Source organism: Phyllostomus hastatus, unplaced genomic scaffold (assembly GCF_019186645.2).
Source record: "Phyllostomus hastatus isolate PE091 unplaced genomic scaffold, TTU_PhHast_1.1 phas_scaffold_442, whole genome shotgun sequence".
NCBI classification, from domain to species: domain Eukaryota; kingdom Metazoa; phylum Chordata; class Mammalia; order Chiroptera; family Phyllostomidae; genus Phyllostomus; species Phyllostomus hastatus.
Window position 1 is genome coordinate 3,178,544 of NW_025334030.1, and position 20,077 is coordinate 3,198,620.

At 48.7% G+C, this 20,077-nt stretch overlaps 1 protein-coding gene across 1 annotated transcript; it reads left to right on the forward strand.

Moving 5' to 3' along the window:
• Positions 1-5,048: 5,048 nt before the first annotated feature.
• On the forward strand, positions 5,049-15,357 carry CUNH16orf89 (chromosome unknown C16orf89 homolog). Its single transcript, XM_045820882.1, has 8 exons — positions 5,049-5,253; positions 6,866-7,015; positions 8,060-8,210; positions 9,645-9,762; positions 10,989-11,124; positions 11,779-11,883; positions 13,262-13,348; positions 15,066-15,357. Exons 1-8 carry the CDS (start codon positions 5,049-5,051, stop codon positions 15,230-15,232), a joined length of 1,119 nt encoding a protein of 372 aa, XP_045676838.1. The 3' UTR covers positions 15,233-15,357.
• The last annotated feature ends 4,720 nt before the right edge of the window (positions 15,358-20,077 follow it).

The window sequence follows — 20,077 nt, forward strand, 5'->3', positions numbered from 1 at the left end:
AAGATCTAACTTAGAATTTGTCACTAGCCTGCTCTTGCACCACCAGAGGTTGTCAAGGACCCAGCTGTGGCAGCACAGTCTTGATTCTAGAGGCTGCCCAGACCACAACTTCCTGGACGAGGATGACACCCTGGGAGAAAGGTGAACAGGGGCCAGCATCATCAGAAGTCTAGTTTTATAGGCACCTGTCCCGTGATGATGTCAGTGGTGCCACGTGTTTGCCAGTTTATTAAGCTAAGCAGAAGTGTGCTTGACTTTTGGGATTCTGAAGGAGATGAATGCGCTTCAGAGTGAATGTGGCAGTAAAAGAAGAAACCTTCATTTGTTTGGACCTGCATATGTAACTGTTTTGGAATACAGTCATTTCTTTATTGAGTTTCAAATACAGAACTGCTCAGCCACATCACAATATTCAGTGGTGAAACCTTGTATAGTTTACTGTCAATCCCATTCCTTTTCGTTTAGAATCAGAATAAAGTTGTATTTCAGATTTCTAAAAAAATAAAGCCATCTTTGTTGTTAGAAGTCAGGGGAATGACCTGAGTGGAGAGTCTGGAAGTGAGTGGGAGGGGGCCAACGGGGAGCTGGGGTGGGGGCAGCCATGTTCTCTTTCTTGGTCTGGGTGTTCCTAACAGTGTGTTCCATTTGGGAAAATTGACCCAGCAGCAAACTTACCCATTTTTTAAGATGTGTGATGTACTGAATAGAACATTTAAAATATAAAATAAAGGGAAGAGGAAAGGACAAAGAAGAAAGTAAAAAAACATAATGATTTTAAGTATCCATAGTATTGAGGGAAAATTTCCCTGGACCCTCCAATTTTACCTCCAAAAATAGCCACACTACAGAGTTATCGTGTGTCCATGCAACAGCCTTTTGACTTTAAAAGGGGTCAACTTGCTGACAAACATTGAGAGCGTGTTGGTGAAGCCACCCCCACTGCCTCCACCTTAGGAGCTGCCCCAGAATGTGCAGAGCACCCAGCACAGCCACCAGCCACCTTCAGACCTGCCTTACCCGGTTACACGTGCCACAGAGAGGCAAGAACCTGAACAGATTAGTGGCCACTGGACAGGGCTGGTGTGTTTCCCCAGTGATCCCAGCCCTTGGCACATTTCTCATTTGATTCTCACAGTAGCCCTATGACTCCCCTTTTTTACAGATAAGGACACTGAAGGTCGCATCATTAATAAGTGTACGGGAGAGGCAGGACTTGAAACCTGAGCTGAAGAGGGGAAGGAAGGACGAGTAAATATATACAGATGGAAGGGATGGACAGACAGACACTGTGGGCAACCTCATTATTCCCTCAGTTACCAGCGAGGCTCCTGCCTTTATACATGTGCCCCGGCTACCCTGTCCACCGCGTTTTGTAGGACAGGGCTGGGATCCAGAGACCTCCGCTTCATGGGCTCCTTGATCTTGAACAAGCCACTTTCAATCAATTGGCCTTCCTGACCTATAAATTAAAGGAGGGAACTTCATATCTCAGAGAACCCCTCTTGTTCTGATAATCTAAGAAGATAAGAACCAGGCATCATGGTTTTGACAAACTGAGAGTAGACACCTACCTATGGAAGATGAAATCCGAATTGGAAAAGGAGTTGGGAATGTTTTCTCTAGGGAGAGGAGCAAGGTGCCTGCCAGCCAGCCCTTCTTACCCAGCTTACCCATTGATACTCATCACACATGAAATTCAGCCCTTCCACAGGTTGGAGGCTATTGTTTCCTCTTCCAGATATGGGAGGTGGACCCTGGCAGGATTACCTGATGCTGAACATGTTGACTCAGGAACTGGTATCCCTGTACCACTTGATACTAGCTCTGAGATAGGGGGTCACAATATGTCACTTACCACCATGACTGGTGCGGCTCAGTGAGTTAGGCATCATCCCACAGACCAAAAGGTCACAGGTTTCATTCCTGGTCAGGGCATATGCCTGGGTTTCATCAGGTCCCCTGTTGGGGGTGTGCAAGAGGCAACCTATTGGTGTTTCTCCCCCACATCAATGTTTCTCTCCCTCTTTCTCCATCCCTGCTCCTCTCTATAAAAATAAATAAATAATCCTGGCTGGTGAGGCTCAGTGGATTGAATGCTGGCCTGTGGACTGAATGGTTGCTGGTTCAATTCCCAGTGAAGGCACATGCCTGGGTCATGGGCCAGGTCCCCAGTTGGGGGCATGCAAGAGACAACCAAGTGATGTTTCCCTCCCACATTGATGTTTCTCTCCCTCTCTATCTCCCTCCTTCCCCCTCTCTCTAAAAATACACATATAAAATATTTTTAAAAGAAATAACTTTAAAAAATAAAAATAAGTCACTTACCCCCCTCAGAGCCAAAGAAATGATGATAATGACAAGCTTCACCTGGAACATTCATTCTCAATGGTACACTCAAGAGGGCAAAAAATGTTTCTTGGGAAGCAAAGAAAAACTTACACGTTTATGTAAAACCCAGATACATACAGTACATAAACAAATATACAGTATATCTGCAAGAATTAAAATTTCATGGGAGTTGCACACAAAAACTTGTGCATGAGGAGCCCTCATACATCACTGGTGGGAATGTAAAATGGTGCAGCCACTGTGGCAAATAGCTTGGCAGTGCCTCCACAGTTAAACATAAAGCATACCATATGACCCAGCAATTGCTCCTAGGTATACACCCAAGAGAACTGAAGCAAGTATTCAAACAAAAATGTATGAATGAATGTTTATACCAACATTATTCACAATGACAGAAAGGTGGAAACAACTCAAATGTCCATCAGCCGATGAATGGATAAAATGTGATTCATCCACACAATGGACTGACATTCAGCCACAAAAAGGAATGAAATGCTGATTCATGCTTCAGCGTGGACGAACTAAAAAATGTCATGCTGACAATACCTTGCACTCTTTCTCTCCAGCTGGAGCCCGGCATAATGGCTCCCGCAAAGGAGAGTGGTGTGAAAAGAAGGGCCCTTCTGCCATCAACAAGACAGTGACCAGAAAACACACCATCGACACTCACAGGCGCACCCATGGAGCGGGTTTCAAGAAGCGTGCCCCTCAGGCACTCAAAGAGATCCAGAAATTTGCTGCGAAGAAGATGGGAACTCCAGATGCACACATTAACATCAGGTTCAACAAAGCCATCTGGGCCAAAGGAATCAAAAAGAGCCCGTACCGTACCGGGGTACAGTTGTCCAGAAAACATAATGAGGATGCAGATTCACCAAACTGTATACTTTGGGTCGCCCATGTACTTGTCCCCACTTTCAAAAATCTACAAAGAGTTCATGTGGATGAGGACCAACCGCTGATTGTCGAATAAAGGTATGAAACTGCCACAGAAGGAAAGAGAGAAAATGTGCTAAGTGAAGGAAGTCAGACACAAAAGGTCATGTACTGTATGAGTCCGTTTCCTGAAATGTCCAGAATAGGCAAACCCGTGGGAGTGGAAAGTCGACTCGTGGTCTGCCCGGGGCTGGAGGACTGAGGGGCGGCGGGAATGAGGAGTGACTGCTGATGGTGTGACGTTTCCTTTGGCAGTGATGAAAATATTCAAAAATAAGACACTGTTGGTGACTGCAAAACTTTGTGAATATACTTCCAGAGATACTGCCTGTACACTTTAAAAGGATGAATTTTATGGCATGTGGATTATATCTCAATACATTTATTATTCTTAAACGTCCAGGAAAAAATGACTTAAAAGGTTGAGAATCGGAGATGCGGGGAAGGGCAAGGATGAAATAAAAAGGTTGAGAAACCCTGACCTACAGCCTGCCCACACGGGGCATCAGAGGCACATTTGTGTAGTGGTATTTTTATTATTTTTACGGACCTGTAATCTCTTAACTGCAGCCCTGGGGCCAGGTACGTTTCTGAACTCAGAATTTTTGGGGTTTTAGAAAGGTAATGTGGCATGTGTACCCGCGACAGCCGGGCCAGGTTTGGGGCGGCACCCAGTGACCCACTGAAATGTCGACAGGGAGCAAACGCGCTTCCCCACCGAGCGAGCGGCTCCCTCTGGCCTCTACGTCCTCGCCCAGCACAGGAGCACGTGTGGCTTTGGGCTCTGAGATGCAGCCGACCAGACTTGGATTGTGCCCTGAGTGCAAACACCCCCAGATTTCAAGGACTTCATATGAGAAAAATAATATTTTTAAAAGAATGTAAAAAATTAGTCATTTTTTATTGATTACAAGTTGAAAAGGTAATATTTTGGATCTACTAGATTAAATAAAATAAGTCATTAAAATTCATTTCTCCAGCTTCTCACCTTTTTAAAAAAGATTTTATTTATTTACTTTTAGAGAGAGGGGAAGGGAGGGAGGAAGAGAGGGAGAGAAACACCAATGTGTGAGAGATACATCCATCAGCTGCCTCTCACACACCTCCCACTGTGGAGCTGGCCCACAACCCAGGCACATGCCTTGATGGGGAATCAAACTGGTGACCCTTTGGTTTGCCTGCCAGTGCTAAATCCATTGAGCCACACCAGCCAGGGCTGCTTCTTAGCTTTTTTTTAATGTGGCTACTAGAAAATTTGTAAGTGACCATGTGGCTTAATTTTGTGGCTGATATTCTGTTTCTACTGGACAGATGCTGCCCTAAGGAATCTTCCATCATTTGGGCAGGTGTGCCCTCAAGTGAGTTTATTCCAAACTTATTTAAAACAACAACAGCAACTTTGTATGTCAGTGCTTTGGGATTTCTGCATGTGATTGCAATTGCTAGATCAAAGATGTAGCCTGTGGGCCTGGAAAACTGGTGAGAAGGAAAGGGTGGGAGACCCCCTACCCAGCCCTTGGCCAGCTGGCTCCACTTGCAGGCCTGGCCTGATGCCCCTCCCCAAGCCCCCACCCCACTCGGACCAGCCCCCTGCAGCTGCCCTTCCCAGGGCCCTCTGTCCAGGCCAACCCAGCTGCTGGGTCAGCCCTGCCCAGCCACTCCTCTGCAGCTCTTCAGGGGGAAGGGGAGGAGGATGCAGGAAGAGGTGGGACGGGGGTTGGCCTGGGCTGAAGCACTCCGCCAGCCTCAAGCAGAAACCAGCCATGTCCAGCCTGGGGCTCCTGCTCCTGCTCTTGCTGCTGGCACCGCCACTGTGGTCCTCCTCATTGCCACCGCTGGACACCCCAGAGGGCAAGGCTACCATCGCTGACCTCATCCTCTCAGCACTGGAGAGAGCCACCTCCTTCTTGAAGAAGAGGCTGCCCGAAATCAACCTGGATGGCGTGGTGGGGTTCCGGGTGCTGGAAGGTGGGTGTGCTCCCCTTCCCCAGGACTGGCCATCTGGAAAACCAGTTCTCAGTCAGTCACCTGCCTGCTCTGAACCTCTGGGACTTGGCCACCTTCTAGTTTTACTGCAAGGAAAGAGGGGTGGGGGGTGACTTGCTTCTTTTGGGTGGCTGGGGGCCCTGCCCTTATCACATTTTTTAGAAGCAGATGGATTCAAAGGCCACATGGGAAAAGTTAGGAAATTATTATTTTCCCAGGAGGAAGTGATCCATTTGACTGTCCCTCCCTCCTGACATGCCATGAACAAGGTGGGCAGAGGGTGTGTGCCCTTTGAAGGGGTATTTGTGGGAGGGCCGCCATGGAAAAAACCAGGGACCCCAAAGGTCGGTTCCAGCCCCAGTCCCGCCCACTTCTAGCCAAAGCTGCCTGGAGGCTCTGAGAAAAGAGCCAAGCGTTTGTCCAGCTTTGAGAAATGTGAGATCCCCAAGGAGGGGACTGGAGGCAGGCCAAGGCAAACAGGGAGCCAGCCCACACACACCCCATGAGTTGCAGTAAGCCCCTCCCCACAGGCCACCCTAAGGGACAAAGAGCCAACTGGGTATCAATCAGCCTGGCACTCTGGCTGGCCCCCTCTGCGTTGCCAGCATAGCTCTCGGCCCACCAGGACTCCAGGTCCCCCCAGGAGGAGGGGCTCTGGGGCAAAGACAGCTCCCTTCGTTCTGGCCACCGCCATTCTCTCCAACCACAGCAGGGCCACTGCTAGTCCGTCCATAGGGCACCTTTGTGAGAATTAGAGGAAGGCTCCTCCTTCCTCAAGTCACTTCACTGCCACCTGCTGGAAAATTGTCTCCATCCTTGTGCAAACCCGGGACAGGAATGTGTCGTCCTTGCACAGCTCCTCCAACTGCACAAGGTTCTTCACCCCACACTCTGACCCCCCTCCTCGTTGTTCTCTCCTGTGTAACAACCCTAAGACTCCCGAACTAACACCAATAGCTACACTTTATGAAATGCTCACTTTGCTCTATGAACAATGCTAAGTCCTCTCATGCATCAGCTCAAGTAATTCTTTCAACGTAGAGAGTTTATTCAGAAAGTTACAGAGGTAGTAGAAGTGAGCCAGCTGCGGTGTGTAGGCTCAGGAAACAAGTAACAGAAGCAAAAGAAAGGCCCGTGGAGCTCAGGAGGGAGAAAGGCAGAGATAAGGCACCTGGGAGGAAGAAAAGTAGGAAGAGAAAGGTGTGGCATGCTCCCAAGAGGCAGAGCGCACCTTAATTATTCCTTTAACCCCCTCCTCCGAGAAGTAAGGACTATCATTATCCCTGTCTTACAGATGAAGAAAGTGGAGAGAAATAAGTGACTCTCTTGTTACCCGACAAAAAAGCATCAGTCAGAACTTGAACCCAACCCACCCCCATATATCTTAGCCACCCAAATCCTTCTCACTCTGGCCCTATCCCCACCACCCAGCCGAGCCCCACAGGGGCCCAATTTCCAATAAGCTCAGCAAATTCTTTCCCCTCAGGAGCTGGAGGAGGCACAGAGACTCAGTAGGTGTTAATATCTTAGGATCTTTTTTCCTACCCACATGGCTTGTCTGATGGTAAAATGAGTGCACTCTGCTCCCTCCCAGTGCAGCTAGACGGCGTGCAGAAGGAGTGGGCCCGGGACCCCCAGCTGCAGCCGCCCAGCTCGCGTGTAGGGAAGCTGGTGCAAAAGCTGGCACTTCTCCTCCACAGATCCATTTTCTACCTCAAGCTGAGTGATCCCCAGTACCTAACAGGTAATGGCATGGGCTGGATCTCGTTTCTTCAGGAACACAGCCTCTGGGGACATTCACAGAAATAACCTAGTGTGGCCACTCTGATGCAAAGGGAGGGTCCGGGACAGCTTGTAACCACAACCAACTGAGTCCTGTTGGGCCAAGTGCACCACAGGCTGCCCCCGGAGAGCGTCTGTTCATGCCTGACCTCAGACTGGGATGGTCTCTCCCACCCACACAGAGCGGGTGGGAAGTGGGAACGTGTCGCCTCTCGTTTGTTCAACTTGTGTCCTGGCTTGGAGACCTTCGTCCTAGACCAGAGGGCGTGGGTGGCAGGAATCTAAATGGTAATTCAGCCCTTCGCACAGCAAATATTAGAGTCCCTCTTGTGCCTTATAAAACTAGGAGTTTGTTCTCCTAGTCAGCCTTAAGTTACCTACCCCAACAAGGGCCCCATCCTATAAGCCTGGCCTGAATTGTTCAAGGGGTGGGGAGTGGAGACTATAAAACCAGTCCACCCTGCTCATCTGACCCTGCCTCCCAGGTTCCCGACTTATGTCAGGCCCCACTGCTCATGACCACAGCCCAGCCCTCCCCAGCCCTGGCTTGGCTCTCGGCAGGGGAGGTCCTCCACCCTCTCCCAGGCCTGGTCCCTAAGACCCTCACAGCTCTTGTCACCCTAAAGGAGCCCCTTGACTGGGTATCCCAGTTGTAAGAGCTTCACTTTCTAACTGAACTGAAGGAACCAGCTAACCCTCTTTATCCATCTCCAGCTTCCACGGATGCAGTGGATTTAGCTAAAACCAGTCCCAACAACATTGTTCTAGTAATTTTTTTAAATAGTTTTTGTTTTGTTTAGAAAAAGAACTCCTTGAGTGTTTCAAACGCGATGCCCAGACAGCAGCAAGACTCAGAGCCCTGTGCAGACACCGTGTGTGGTCAGGGATGCCCAGGGAGGCTCACCCAGTTCCCTGGCTCTGAGCCACAAGAGCCTGGGGCATAGGTGGTGAGCATAGCATGGCCCACTGCTCCTGGGGCTCTTTCCCACTCCCTCCTCTCTGCCAGAGTTCCAGCCCACCATCCAGCCCGGATTTTGGAAGCTCCCACGTGTTTGGACACACACCAATGCCTCCATGGTGTACCCCAAACTTGAACCCCAAGAGACCTTCTCAGAGGAACAAAGTGACTTGTGCCTGGTGCAGCTGCTGGGAACTAGGTGGGTTCCCTGTATCTGCCCCGCTTTCCCAAAACCTGGAAGTCCTTTCATTCCATTGGTCCCCCTGTTCAAGTAACTCTCCAAGCCCCCAAGGGTTTATACAAAGTCAGGAGCAGCTTCCCCGGAGCCACTCTGACGCCACCCTCTCCCAGTTGTGTCGCATGTGAGTTGGCTCCCACTCTCCACCCAAGGCTGCCCGCCTAGTCCAGCCAGCCCCACCTCTGCACTCCTGCCCTCACCTCCTGACTGGTCTCCCCACACCAGAGGGATGCTGTCAAAAACCACACCTGAATACTGCACCCCCAGTGTGAAGCTTCCTATTGTTCTCAGGACAAAGCCCTGCATCCTACTGCTCTTCCAGATCCTCAGGCCCCTCTGGTCCAACCCTGAGTGGTACTCTCCCACATAAGCCCACCCCTTTGCCAAGAATATGGCTCTATGGGGTCTCCTCCCACCCCACCCCTGAACCCCCACCCCTGTGCCTAAGTAACTGCTTACAGTTGAGGACTAGCTCCTGCAACTTACCTCCAGATACCTCCAGAACCTTCCCTGACCCCACTGCACAAGGTTGACCTCCCGTGATGGGCTGCCTCTCCTAACCCCACTGGTAGCCACAAGTGCAATACACATTTGTTTTATGGTTCTGTTTCCCACACCCGGCTGTAGGTCTGGAAAGCAGTACTCAAGCCTAGATGAGCTCCCCATTTTATCCTGCTGAGCTGCAGCCTTAGAGCAGGGGTGTCAGACTCATTTTCACGGGGGGCCACATCAGCTTTGCAGTTGCCTTCAAAGGGCCGAAATCATTTTAGGACTGTATAAATGAAACTACCCCTTAATTGTTGAGGAGTTGAAATTACATTCGGCCCTTTGAAGGCAACAGCAAAGCTGATGTGGCCCCTGGTGAAAATAAGTTTGACACCCCTGCCTTAGAGCATATTCCCCAGGAGAGCCCTAGATGCAGGGACCCATGGGCACTGGGGCAGCAGGTGCTCGAGCCCCCATTCTCTCAACCTCCTTTAGAGAGGGATTTGTGTCAGGACACACGGCTGGGCTCATAGAGGGCCAGAGCTTCACCTGGCAAGGGACCCACCCTGTTGCCACATTCCCTTTTATGGGGCGAGCCTGGTACAGGGGGAATGGTCACATTGGGACCAGACTGTCTGGACTCAAGAGTTCCCGTGGAGCAATGGGAAGTTACAGCCCCCATGGCTCCTCCAGCCCAAAATAGCTCCAAGTCACCTTCCTGTGCCGGGGATGCCAACCTAGCCAATCAGAACAGACACCTGTGTTTTACCTAGCAGTCCCTTGCATCCAGCCGGCTGCCTGGAACCCACTGGGTTCTAACCACTAGCGGGGGAATCAGGACCAGGGAGGCTCCAGGCCTTCGGGCTTCCTTTGGGACACCCCTCACAGCCTGGACCACCTCTCCCCCAGCACCAACGGCAGCCAGCCCTGCAGACTCTCCGACTTCTGCAGGACCCTCATGACCAAGCCTGGCTGCTCAGGCTACAGCCTATCCCACCAGCTGCTCTTCTTCCTCTCCGCCAGAATGGTGAGTGCCTGGTGTGGGCCCGGCCACACCCTGAGGAGGTGAAGGAAGATAAAGGAGCTCTTGGCAGTGTGTTTTTTTATGCTGCACACTGGGAAAATAAGCGGGTTTTTGGACCTGTGCTTTGAACATCAGGACGGAGAAGTGAGAGTAGTAGCCTACTGCCCAATGGCTGTAAAATCTAACCAAGCTGGTTGGGGGTGTGGATTCAAGATTCTGTTAGACAGAGAGCTTTGCATGCTGAACATGGTCACAGGGCATCAGAAAACAAAAAGAGAGTCAAAGAGAAGCAACAGGAAGAACTTAGTAAAACCAACAATGGAAAAGGACTTAGAATAAAGTTGATAGCTGCTTCCAGGAGACCAAATCAAGACCAAACAGGCTCCACCCCACAAGTGCCCGATGCCCAATGCGCTTCCAAGCCCCAGATGTCAGACTTTGCTAAGTGATGATAAATGATCACTTACAAACATCCGCATTTGTTTATATAGAAAGGTAGGGCTCATTATCTCTACTCAAAAATGGAATGAAATGTCGAGAAATTTTATCTGAAAAGGGACTTACTGGTTTTCTTTAACAGGTTCTTTTATTATTATTTATTTGCAAATCAGCATGGACCAGTATTTTTGTAAATACAATAAAAACCAAATTATGAGGGAAATTATTTTGACTATTAGATTCAACAGGTAGAAAGTTATCCTGACACATTGCTGTAGATGTTTCTCAAACCTATTCTCATCTCCCGTCCTCTCCCAGCAGCCATGGCCCACCCTTTGAGTAGCGCTGAGGCCGTCAGACCAGTCAGTCAAGAATCAGAATGTCCTAACAACAGCAAGTGGCAAGAGTGCCTCCTAGTGTGGGGCATCCTGCAGTGCACTTCCCAGGATAGTCTCACCCACCTGTGTGAGCACCTTTCTCGTGCAGCTCCCAGCAGCATTACCCTTTCACTGTTCAAGGGGAGACCCTTGAAGCTCCAAAAGGTTGATTTAGCAGGCCAAGGTGACGCAGCTCCCAAGTGGCAGAGCCAGGACTCAAACCCAGGTCTCTCTGAGCCCCAGTGACTGAGCTTCCAGCAGGTGGGGAGTGTGGGTGGGGAAGAAATTCTGGGGAAAGGGAAAAGACCTGACCCAAAGGTAGCTTCTTGCAGGACCATCTCAGAAATGCAAGTCTTTTCCTGTAACAGAGCACCCATCTGTCACCTGTACCACCAACTTCCTTTGTCCCCGCAGAAGGGATGCACGAACGGGCTGTTCCACCAGAGCCAGCACTACATGAACCTGTTCTGTGCCAACATGATGGACCTGAACCAGAGGGTTGAAGCCATCGGATACGCCTACCCTAGCCGGGATATCTTCATGGAAAACAGTGCGCATTGCTGTCTGGGGACAAAGTAACAGGGTGTCCCTGATAATGGGCACACACACGCAGAGTAAGGATGCCAGATTTAGCAAATAAAAATACACGATGCCCAGGTAAATCTGAACTTCATAAAAACAATGAATAATTTTTAGTATAAATGTATCTCAAACATTGCATAAGTTATACTTGTATTTAAAATTTTTAATTTGTTGTTTATTGGAAGCTCCAATTTAACTGGGCATCCTGTACTTTATCTGCCACTGTGTTGACTGCTTCCTGCCCCCAAAGGCTGACCCAGTGACAAAGTTCTGGATGGACTGACTGACTGACTGGCAAACAGGCCCTCAAAGCCTTAGAGATGAGGGGGCCCCCGGGTGGTCATTCCTTGGCTTCGGTGTCCACATCCCTCTCCTGTCCCTGACTCTTGAGTCACTTCTAACAAGGCCCTAAGTGGGAGGCAAGCACCAGGCATGGGAGCTGCCGCTCACTAATGCACAATCTCAGGGCTGCCTCCTTCCAGCCACTGCATTGAGCACCCTCCTCCTGGCACTGCCTGGCCCCAGCAGGAGGAGGCAAATGGCACTGTAGTGGCCTTGGGGAGTGGCAGGAGGTGGACCTGTGGGAGCAGGGCTGCACAGAGTCCCCTGTGTTGACTTCTAGTCATGCTCTGTGGAATTGGTGGCTTCTCTGACTTCTACAAGCTTCGGTGGCTGGAGGCCATTCTCAGCTGGCAGAAGCCGCAGGAAGGATGCTTTGGGATGCCTGGTGAGCTACCCTCTGGACCTGGCTGGGAGCAGAAGGTGGTGGGGGTCAGCATGTTCTAGGCTAGGTGAGGAAAGGATGCAGTGCTGTTAGGGACACAAAAAGAGATCTGCAGCACCCAAGTGCATGCACACACACAGACCACACACAGGTGGAAATGGGCTGAAAACTTTGGAAGCCAAAACCTTGCAGGAGAGGAAGCAGTAATGTTGGAAGATGTTGGCCCCTTGCACCTGCATTAACAAATTCATTCCTCCGAGTATTCCCTGAGCACCTACTGTGGCCATGCACTGTTCTAGGCTCCAGATAAACTAGGGCACTGAGGAAAAGAGGCAAACACACCTAAAAAAAAAAACAGTAAGTGGAATAATTGTGAGCTCTGAAAGTGCTGTGAAGGAGACCCATGCTGAAAAGGAAAAGAACATCAGGGAAGGTTCTTTAGGCAGAGTGGTCAGGGGAGATGTCTGGGAGCGGGTGACGTGGAAGCAAAGGGTGGAAGATGCAGTCCCTGTCCAGCTGTGAGACACTGGACAGCTGGTCCTCATTGGAGTACGTTGCTTTACCTCTCTGAGCCTCAATTTCCCCTACTGTAAATAAATGGGCATCATAGTCTCCTTTCTAAATTGTGAGGAACAGACATAATACATGGGAAACCTCCTGGGTACAGAGGAGGCTACCAATAAATGCTGGCGTCCTAAATGAAAAGTTTGTGGTGCTCAAGGAGGCAAAGCTTTTGAAATAAGAGAGTCTGTTTTGAAGCCGAGGAGTTCATGAAGTGAAGATTCTCAGGCCCCAGACTTGTAGATTCAGCGGGTAGAGTTGGAGTTGTAGAACCCGCATTTTTTAAATATTTTAAATTTATTTCTTAATTACACTTGATATACAATATCATTTAGTTTCATGAACCTGCATTTTTATTTTTATTTTATTTGTTAGAGAGAGGGGGGAAGGGAAGGAGAAAGAGAATGAAAGAAACATCGATCAGTTGCTTATCACGCTCATCTCAAACCAGGGGCTGAACCTGCAACCCAAGCAAGTGCCCTAATCAGGAATTGAACTGGCGACCTTTCATTTTGCTGGGTGACACCCAACCAACTGAGCCACACTAGTCAAAGCCATGAGCCTGCATTTTTAATGCACTCCTCTGGCCATTCTGATGTTGGCTGAGGTGGTGGTTGAGGGACCTCAATTTGAGAAATACCAGTAGATGACAAATTTAGGCCATGTGGAAGGGTCTGCAGACAGGTGCTTGAGGAAACTTCTGGAAGAGCCTCCAGATCCAAGAGAGGACCTGAGTTACTTGGGGTGTTGTGAGGGGGAGGTTTAGCAAGTAATGTTTAAAAATCCATCTTGAGAAGTTCATCTTTCACTCCTCTCCCAGATGCTGAAGATGAGGAATTATCTAAAGTCATTCAACACCAACAACATTACTTGAGAAGAGTAAAGAGGCGAGAAAAACAATTTGCAGGTAACAAAATACCCACCGGGCTTCTTGGCACGAAACAGAGACTGCGCAGAAAGGCTACACATGGGGGCCCTCAATGGAAAACAGGCCCCCGCATCACTGAAGGGCCCTTGTGTTTGGGGAGAGGAGTAGGAGTCCCTGGTACCCTCCCCTTGCAAAGTGGGGAGTCCAGAGATATTGTCTCAGTGAAAGGAACATGAAAGAGAAGTTTCAGTGTATTGCTGAAAATCACAGAGAGAGCACCTCTCCATCAAAGTCTAATCAGGAGAACAATCCGCCTGAGAAACTTCCCAAGAGGGAACCGAATACAGGGAACATGCCTCAGAGGAGAGGTGTGGCAGGAACTGAAAACGGTAACAGTGAGAAAACCCTGAGATGAACCACTTCAGGATACCACTGCCCTCCCTGGAGACAGCTGTGGGGAGGGGGCTGTTAGCTGAATATTCAGGGCCTGGACTAGAGGAGCCAGAGAGGGGGAGAAATGCCTCAGCTTCTACCTTAGCTCCACCTGTGCCTACTGTTGGTGGGCAAGGCAGCCTGGGAAATGTAGTTTGAAGAGGTCAGTGCACTGGGATTTAGAGCAAAGAAGAGCAGGGAAGGAATCTGAGAGCCAACATGCAAGTAACTAGCACAGTCCCAGGGGCCACATGTCCTGGTGTCCCCAACTTACACCTATTGTCCTGGACAGTGCTCCTTTTCCTCCCCAAAGTGTCTTGGTTGAAATTGTTATTTGGTCAGCCCACCAATGCAGAGAGACTGAGAATGGGATATAACTGTATTGGAAAGGAGAAAGGCAAGATGTAATATGGAATAAAGGGATAGAGAGAGGGAGGGAAGGAGAAAGAAGGGAGGACTTGATGTCAATCTTTTTATTAACAAAAATAAACCACTGCTGGGCAAAAGCAGGAAGGGAAGAGGAAAGCCAGCTCATCGTAGATGTCCAGCATATGTTGGGGGATGATTTCAGTAATGGAACATCTCACCATCAACCCCACCACAGCCCCATCATCTACCTGCAGACAGACAAGAGAGGAGTGGAATCGAAAATCCAATGGGTCCATTTTGCAGCTCCCCCCAGGGGTTGGGCAGGGCAAGGAGAAGACTTTCTCAGGAGATTCCTAGAGGTCCCCTGCCCTGGCCAGGCCTGCCCGACACAGAGGGGTCTGGGACTACTTGTGGCAGGTGGTAGGGAGCCTGCAGTACACACCCTGGGAACTGGCTGCTCTCTAACCCCTGAGAGCTGGAGAGGGAGCTGGAGAAATTCTGAAGCCCAAGCCCCTTTCTGGGACCCCTGAAGGTTGACCAGCAACCTAGAAAACTGCCCAGGAGGGAGTGATGTGCTCCTTTTTCTGCTTACAACACACACTCATGGAGATTAAGAGCACAGGATTTGAAGTCAGGCTGTCTGGGTTCGAATCTGCTTCTGCCCCTATTCACTATGGGAATCACTTAATTTCTCTGAGCCTCAGTTTCCTCATCTGTAAAATGAGGACCAAAGAGTGCATCCTTCATAGGGCTGTTGGTGTGGGAAGTTACACCTCCTCCCTTCATAGGAGGATGTCTGAAGAAACTTCTCTGGAGAAGGGAGCCATTAGCAGCCAACACACTCAGCTGGCGGATGGATGCCCAACAAGTGGAGCTGTGGGCACCAGGCTGGTTGGGGGAATATCTGAAAAGCACTCAACCCAGCACTCATGGGGGGACTCTGTCTCCCTCCCAGATGGCTGCTCCTCCCACAACACAGCCATGGCCGTGGCGGCCCTGGGTGGCTTCCTCTACGTTCTGGCACAGTACCCGCCAGCAAACAGAGAGCTACAGAAAGCCACAACGACACCACCAACAGCCACTCATGTGGATGGCTCCGTTCCTGCCAACCCAGGAAGATAAAACCAACACCTTTCATCCTTCCCCCTGAAGTCCTGGGTCACACCCTGAGAAGGAGAAGGCTGAGAGCAAAGCACGCCAGCTTTGTCCCCTCAGGGTGCAGGGCCAGGGGAGGGGGGTGGGATGGATCCAGGCATAGAAGCAATGAATAAATTTAGAGTGCAGTTGAGTGGGGAGTTGAGTCTTGTTTCTCAGCCTTTTGGACAACTTCTAGGGCTTTGTTCTGAGTCTTCAACCCATTCAACACAGACTCTAAAGAGACCTGTAAACTTTGAGCCTTAACAATTTGTTCAGCTGTCAACTGTTGCATCTTCCCCAATGGAAGGAATAAGGGTCTTGAAAAGTAAGTTCAGTTCTGACCTAGAACTAGAAATAGAAGCACAAAAGGCAGTGCATAAAATCTTCACATCCTATGCAAAAATCTCTGTGGTATCGTGAAGTGACCTCACATCACAGTCATGTCATTTTACAAAAGGCAGTGTAGCATAATGGTGAACTGTGTGTCCTGCACCTTGGCTGCCTGAGTCCCAGTCCCAGTTGTCCCACTAATTAGCTCAGTGTCCCTGGGCAAAATCATTTAGTGTCTCTGTGACTCTTTTTCCACATCAGTACAATTGGAATAATCAGAGCACCTACCTCAGTGTTAGCTCCACTGCTGTGTGGCTCACATTTGTAGAGTACTGATAACGGCACCTGTGACGTAGTAAGTCCCAGGTAAATATTACCTGCTACCGTAAGAGCGGGGATGTCAGGTGACACAGGGGCTGTTCCCATGCAGTGGAAAGGGGAAGCTGACCTGTCAACATTTCTCTTATCACATTTTGTCGTTCTTCCCTTGTGTTCTACACCAGTGTGAGTATATCTAAACATGTCAGCTGAAGTTCTGACAATAATTGAGTATTTGCCAAAGACCTTTAACTTCATTATGGACCCAGCCCCTGTCCGTGGTGCTGATTTCAGACTAGTGTCAGACAGGCACCAAAATTAGATTCCAGGGTAGAAAAACCAGCTAAAACCCAGTCCTTGGGCTAGAGGGCTCTTCGAACCCATTGTCTTGCTTTGTTTCAAAGTGGAAAATCACAGCTGATCATCCTTATGTGACATTTTAGTCATATTTGAGAATCTAAATTAAAACACTCAGGGTTGGGGGAGGTCTTTCCTTTGGGAGTTAGCCTCCTCTGTCTACTCTTTGCTGCCACCCCTGGAAGCTTTCCTGAAACTAAGTTGTCAGGACCACAGGAACTTTCCTGGATCCTGTCGACGAGTCTGACTTGCACTTTTTTCTTTTCTTGTATTTTTTTAAATAATTTTTATTTATTTTAAGACAGGGATAGAAACATCAATGCACAAGAAATACATTGACCTGTTCTTTCTTGCAGAATTCAGGCATGTGCCCTGACTGGGAATTGAATCGGCAACCTTTCAATCCGCAGGCCAGGGCTCAATCCACTGAGCCACATCAGCCAGGGCTTGATTTGTGTTTTGTTTTGTTTTATTTTATTTTATTTTTAGAGTGGAGGAAGGGAGGGACAGAGGGAGAAAAACATCAATGTGTGGTTGTCTCTCACGTGGCCCCCACTGGGGACCCGGCTCACAACCCAGGCAAGTGCCCTGACCAGGAATCAAACCCGTGACCCTTTGATTCACAGCCTGCACTCAATTCACTGAGCTACACCAGCCAGGGCTTGACTTGCTTTTGAGTTGTAGTTTTCTTGGGGACTCAGGAGCCAGAATTTAATATCCACTTGGCACTCTGTATGCATCAAGATTTCTTTCACATTGCCTCAGAAACAAAAGTTTACCAAGACAGATGCATAACCAGACTAGGGACAGTTATGCCTTACCTCCCTATTCTCCTTGAGTTCAGATGGATTAGTCACTGGAGCCTGACACCAATTGTTTTCAGAAGGCTTAAGTTACCAAACCAGGGTGGGAAATGACTGCAGGAGAAACTGGAGCCTGCAAGTCCATGCAGAGTGAGGGGATCCCTAATGCCATCCACCTGCCCACATGGGACATAGAGCATATGACAGAATATCCACCTCTCAAAACCTGAAAGTTGTTTCTAGGATATTGTAAACACCCTCATAGCACTTGCATAATAGATACAAAACACAAACATAAGAAAATGATCTTAGTTTATAATACTTAAAAAGGCTTTATAAAAAGCAACTTTGGCTGCTTTTATAGTGTGGCTCAGTGGATTGGGTACCTGCCTGTGAACCAAAGGTCTCTGGCTCAGGTCATTGGTTCCATTCCTGGTCAGGGCATAGGCCTGGGTTGTAGGCTGGGTTCCCCAGTTGGGGGCCTGCAAGAGGCGATTGATCAGTGTGTCTCTCACACATTGATGTTTCTCTCCCTCTTTCTCCTTCCCTTTCCCTCGCTCTAAAAAGTAAATAAATAAAATCTTTAAAAAAATAAAAAGCAGCTTTGGTTTTCCAGACTCCCAAACAAACATGCATCCCCACCTGAGAAAGAACTTGCTTCTAGGCAGAAGAGCAGAGGGCTATGAACTCACTTTGAAGTAGGATAGTAAGAAGCTAGGGAATTCCTGGACAAGTGGAATAAGGGAAACTGAGACAAAATAATTAAACAAGGGCAAACAATCTGAGCAATATATAGCCAGCTAATGAATCACAAGGTTTTATCCTCTATAACCAAGGACACTTAGGAACAAATAGTCTACACTTTCCAGACCATCCCGGTTCAGACCGGCCTTGGTCCCAGTCCCTCTTCAATAACATTCTTTGAAAATAAAATGAACCAGGCCCTGACTGGTGTGGCTCAGTGGGTTGGGTGTCATCCTGCCAACCAGAAAACATCTGGTTTGATTCCCCGTCAGGGTTGGAGGCCAGGTCTGGGATTGCGGTTGTGCGAGAAGCAACTGATGGCTGATGTTTCCTTCAAGATTGATGTTTTTCTCTTTCTCCCTCCCTTCCTCTCTCTAAAAATAAATAAAATCTTATAAAAAACAAAACTAACCATAAAAATAACCCTGACCCTTTGTGCACACATTTTAATGAATCAACATATTGAAAGAGACACCTGAAAAGCTAATGAACATTCTGTTAAGACCCTCCCCTGAGACCTCCTCTAGGATTCCAGCCAGTGGCCAAAGAAAGATAAAAAGCCTCAAGACAAAGAATCCAGGGTGAGATCTCCCTCCCTGGAGCACACTCCACACCTCTTCGTTCTCCCTCTTTCTCCCCCAGGGGCCTGAAGCTCCTGAGCTCTAAGGACCCCACAAGATGTGCAGCCCGGCAGGGTGGGGAGGGGGGGGCGCAGTGCACAGGGGTCTCTCATCCCTAGCTAACCCCTGAACCTGTCTCCAAGCCCCTTTTCTCTGACCTTCCAGTGGGCTCACTTGTTTTACTGTGACTTCTGTTTCTTAAAGAGGCAAAGCAGCCCCACCTACATTCTCTCCTGTTGCTTTTTCTACCCTAAGTCCTTCCTCTGTTTCACTGTCCCTAGCTTTAATACATGTGCTGTCAAAGTAAGAAACATTCAAACCTGCACAGAATTTTTGGTGAGTTTATTTGACCCAAGCTGACGACAATCGCCAGGAAGCAATATCTCAACAGATTGAGAAATGCTCAGGAGAATGGCATTTATTTTATTTATCTTTATTTATTTACCTTATTTTATACATTAGAATCAAAGGAGGAGCCATAAAGGGGTTACATGAAATGCACTGGTGATAGATTAGAGGAGGCAGGAAAAAGCAAAGCAGGGAAACCTCTGGGATTGGATGAAAGGTAAATCAACTGACACATACTTCTTTTACATACAGGATACCATACAGGTGAGTACAGGGTAGTTAACAGTCAACAATTAGCATGATAACAATACAAGGAGAGGGTTTGTGGTCTCAGCTGGTGCCCGAGGGGGCTGGGAAAAAAGGGAAGTTACCTTGACATTCCAAAGGTATGTTATCATAGATGCAAAAAGACAATAGACAGGCTTAGTTAAGGTAAAGATTGACTACCTGCCATGAACTGCTTTTAGTTAATAAGTTTTAATTTCAGACCATCCTTTGTGGTTACTTTAGGTCCCTGAGTTTGTAAGGCTGCCTTGCAGGCCTCCCCTGAGCTTCTCAGGTTAATATGTGGCCCCTTTTCTTCCACAGTACTCTCAAAATCACCTGGGCCAGTGTTGTAAAATCTTTCCTAAACAAAGTCAAGAACCCACAAGTTACCAGTGGGCATGAGGCAGCCCCACTCTGGGCCCAGACCCCAGAGTGTGGCAGTGCTTCCAAACCAGCTGCCTCATCTTACGGCCAGGTGACCAGGGGCCAGAGCCTGCCCTCGCTATGCCTCCATTTCCTTTTCTGTATGAAGGATACCTTAGTAACACCCACCTTCTAGGATTCATAAGGGCGTCCAATAAAGTGGTGCAGGAGAAGCCCCTTGCACACTGCCTGAGGTTTAGATGAGCTCAAGTGGCTGTCAACTGTGAGTTTTCTTATGAAACCCAGCATCCACACCACCTCCAGGGTTTTTGTTAGCTAGTATTTACTAGCAGATGGCATCATCCCCATCCATTCGTTCAATAAATATTGACTGAGAGCCTGCTGTGTGCCCGCTGTGGTCTTGTTACAGGAAACTCTGAGAAACTTGGTCTTCTCATCAAGGCAGTAAAAGAATTACAGATGAGCAAGTCTATTAGCATGCAAGCAGGGTTTACCGGTGATCCATTCTCGGGCCTAGGTAAGGTGGATGTGGGGGGATGAAATGCATAGGTTCAGGGCAAAGCAGGGTAAGCGTAGCCGAAGGCCAGGGTGGCAAGCACAGGGGTGGCCAGAGCAAGAGGTCAAGAGCAAGAGAAACATCCTTTATTTTGAGGACTTAC

Excerpts from the sequence above, each read along its gene's own strand:
- CUNH16orf89 (XM_045820882.1), top strand. The coding sequence starts at position 5,049 with ATGTCCAGCCTGGGGCTCCTGCTCCTGCTCTTGCTGCTGGCACCGCCA. Across the intron at positions 7,016-8,059 it reads TGATCCCCAGTACCTAACAG|AGTTCCAGCCCACCATCCAG; the intron begins GTAATGGCATGG and ends CCTCTCTGCCAG. Across the intron at positions 8,211-9,644 it reads GTGCAGCTGCTGGGAACTAG|CACCAACGGCAGCCAGCCCT; the intron begins GTGGGTTCCCTG and ends CCTCTCCCCCAG.